The 1,550-nt window shown below is 36.2% G+C and overlaps 1 protein-coding gene across 1 annotated transcript; it reads left to right on the plus strand.

The window, feature by feature from the left end:
* Positions 1-985: 985 nt before the first annotated feature.
* On the plus strand, positions 986-1,544 carry LOC108974719 (putative nuclease HARBI1; the record flags this gene model as incomplete). Its single annotated transcript, XM_018942731.1, has 2 exons — positions 986-1,058; positions 1,115-1,544. Coding segments are annotated over exons 1-2 (503 nt in total), but the record flags the coding sequence as incomplete, so codon positions are not given.
* Positions 1,545-1,550: the final 6 nt, after the last annotated feature.

A 1,550-nucleotide genomic window follows, 5' to 3' on the forward strand; every position in this document is an offset into this window, starting at 1 on the left:
TGCTTGACTCAACTCAGCTTCGAAAAAGATGACTTGTGAAACGTAACTGCAATTATACTAAACACAGCGCGTAGAAATCAGCTGATTTGAATGTTGAGAGAGCACACAAATGTGACATTTTACTTGATATGTGAAGCTTGTGAAAATTTAATCAATATTAAAACAAATTGTTTTGCTGAATATATTAACTTTAATAGTGGATAGTGGTTTATTCCATGAACTATTATATTTAAATATTCTTCGCCTTCAAAGAAGAAAAGTATTAAGAAGACGTAAACGCCGCTGGTCCGTTCATCCAGCAAATCGGGATAGAAACCCAAATGGTTTCTTCTGGAAGAACTTTTTAAAATTAAAAGAAGACGACCGAAAACTATTTGCTTTAACACGGATGAATCGGCCAGTATACAACCCTCTTTTAAATATTATTAGTCCGTTTTTAAAAAAACCAAAACCACAAATTGGCGTCGAGGAGCGAGTGGTTATAACTTTATATTCATTTAATTGTATTCTCATTTATTTTTTAGGTACCTCGCTTATGGAACACCTTTTGAGATCATAGCCTCAATGCATAAATTAGGGAAAACAACAGTGCGGAATATCGTACTTGAAACGTGTGAAATATTTTGGTTACACTTGTGCCCGATATACCTTAGCGATCGAACTACCGCACAATATAAAGACATTGCTGCAGAACTGTTAAATTTTGGTTAACTCTTTTATTTAAGATACTTGTTTATACTTCAGTGGTTAGAACAAGAGTGAGAAAATGTATAAGTACAATAAAGTTCAGTTACAATACGATTTCATTTTAAATACATCAGAGTTGCATGTATATGTACGTTGTTATATGCAGGACTGCATTTCAACAAGAACTGTGGAATATACAAAACTGTGTCGGAGCAATTGACGGGAAGCATATAGCTATTATTCGTCCAATTCAGGCTCGTTATTTTATAACTATAAAAAGTTTTATAGTATAGTTTTAATGGCATYCTGCGACGCTAGGTATACGTTCACCTCTGCCAGCATTGGTAGCTATGGCGGACAAAGTGACGGAGGTATTTTAAAAGGTTTGCAATATTTCAATATTTACTTATTCATATTTTATTTCAAGGTGTCTTTCAGCAAACTAAATTTGGTCAAGCACTCTTGGAAAACAAATTGCCACTACCACCAAGAGCTCCATTATGGAATGAATCCTCAACAGATTTTCCACATTTTTTTGTGGCCGACGCAGCGTTCCCATTGAAGGAAAACTTAATGCGACCTTACCCCGGTGCACAGCTGCCACGAAACAAAGCAATTTTCAATTACCGGTTATCCCGAGCTCGTAGAGTAATCGAAAATAGCTTTGGTATTTTAACTGCTCGATGGCGTGTTCTACGAAAGGTAATAGACTTTAGCCCAAAGAACTGCGAAACAATTGTGTTAACCTGCTTGGTTCTTCACAATTTTGTAATGTTGAATGACCATGATCGTTGGTATTGTCCAGATTCATTTGTAGACACAGACACCGCAGACCATGGAATATTGGAGGGAGAATGGCGTGA

Source organism: Bactrocera latifrons, unplaced genomic scaffold, assembly GCF_001853355.1.
Source record: "Bactrocera latifrons isolate USDA-ARS-PBARC rearing strain unplaced genomic scaffold, ASM185335v1 scaffold_583, whole genome shotgun sequence".
Lineage (NCBI taxonomy): Eukaryota > Metazoa > Arthropoda > Insecta > Diptera > Tephritidae > Bactrocera > Bactrocera latifrons.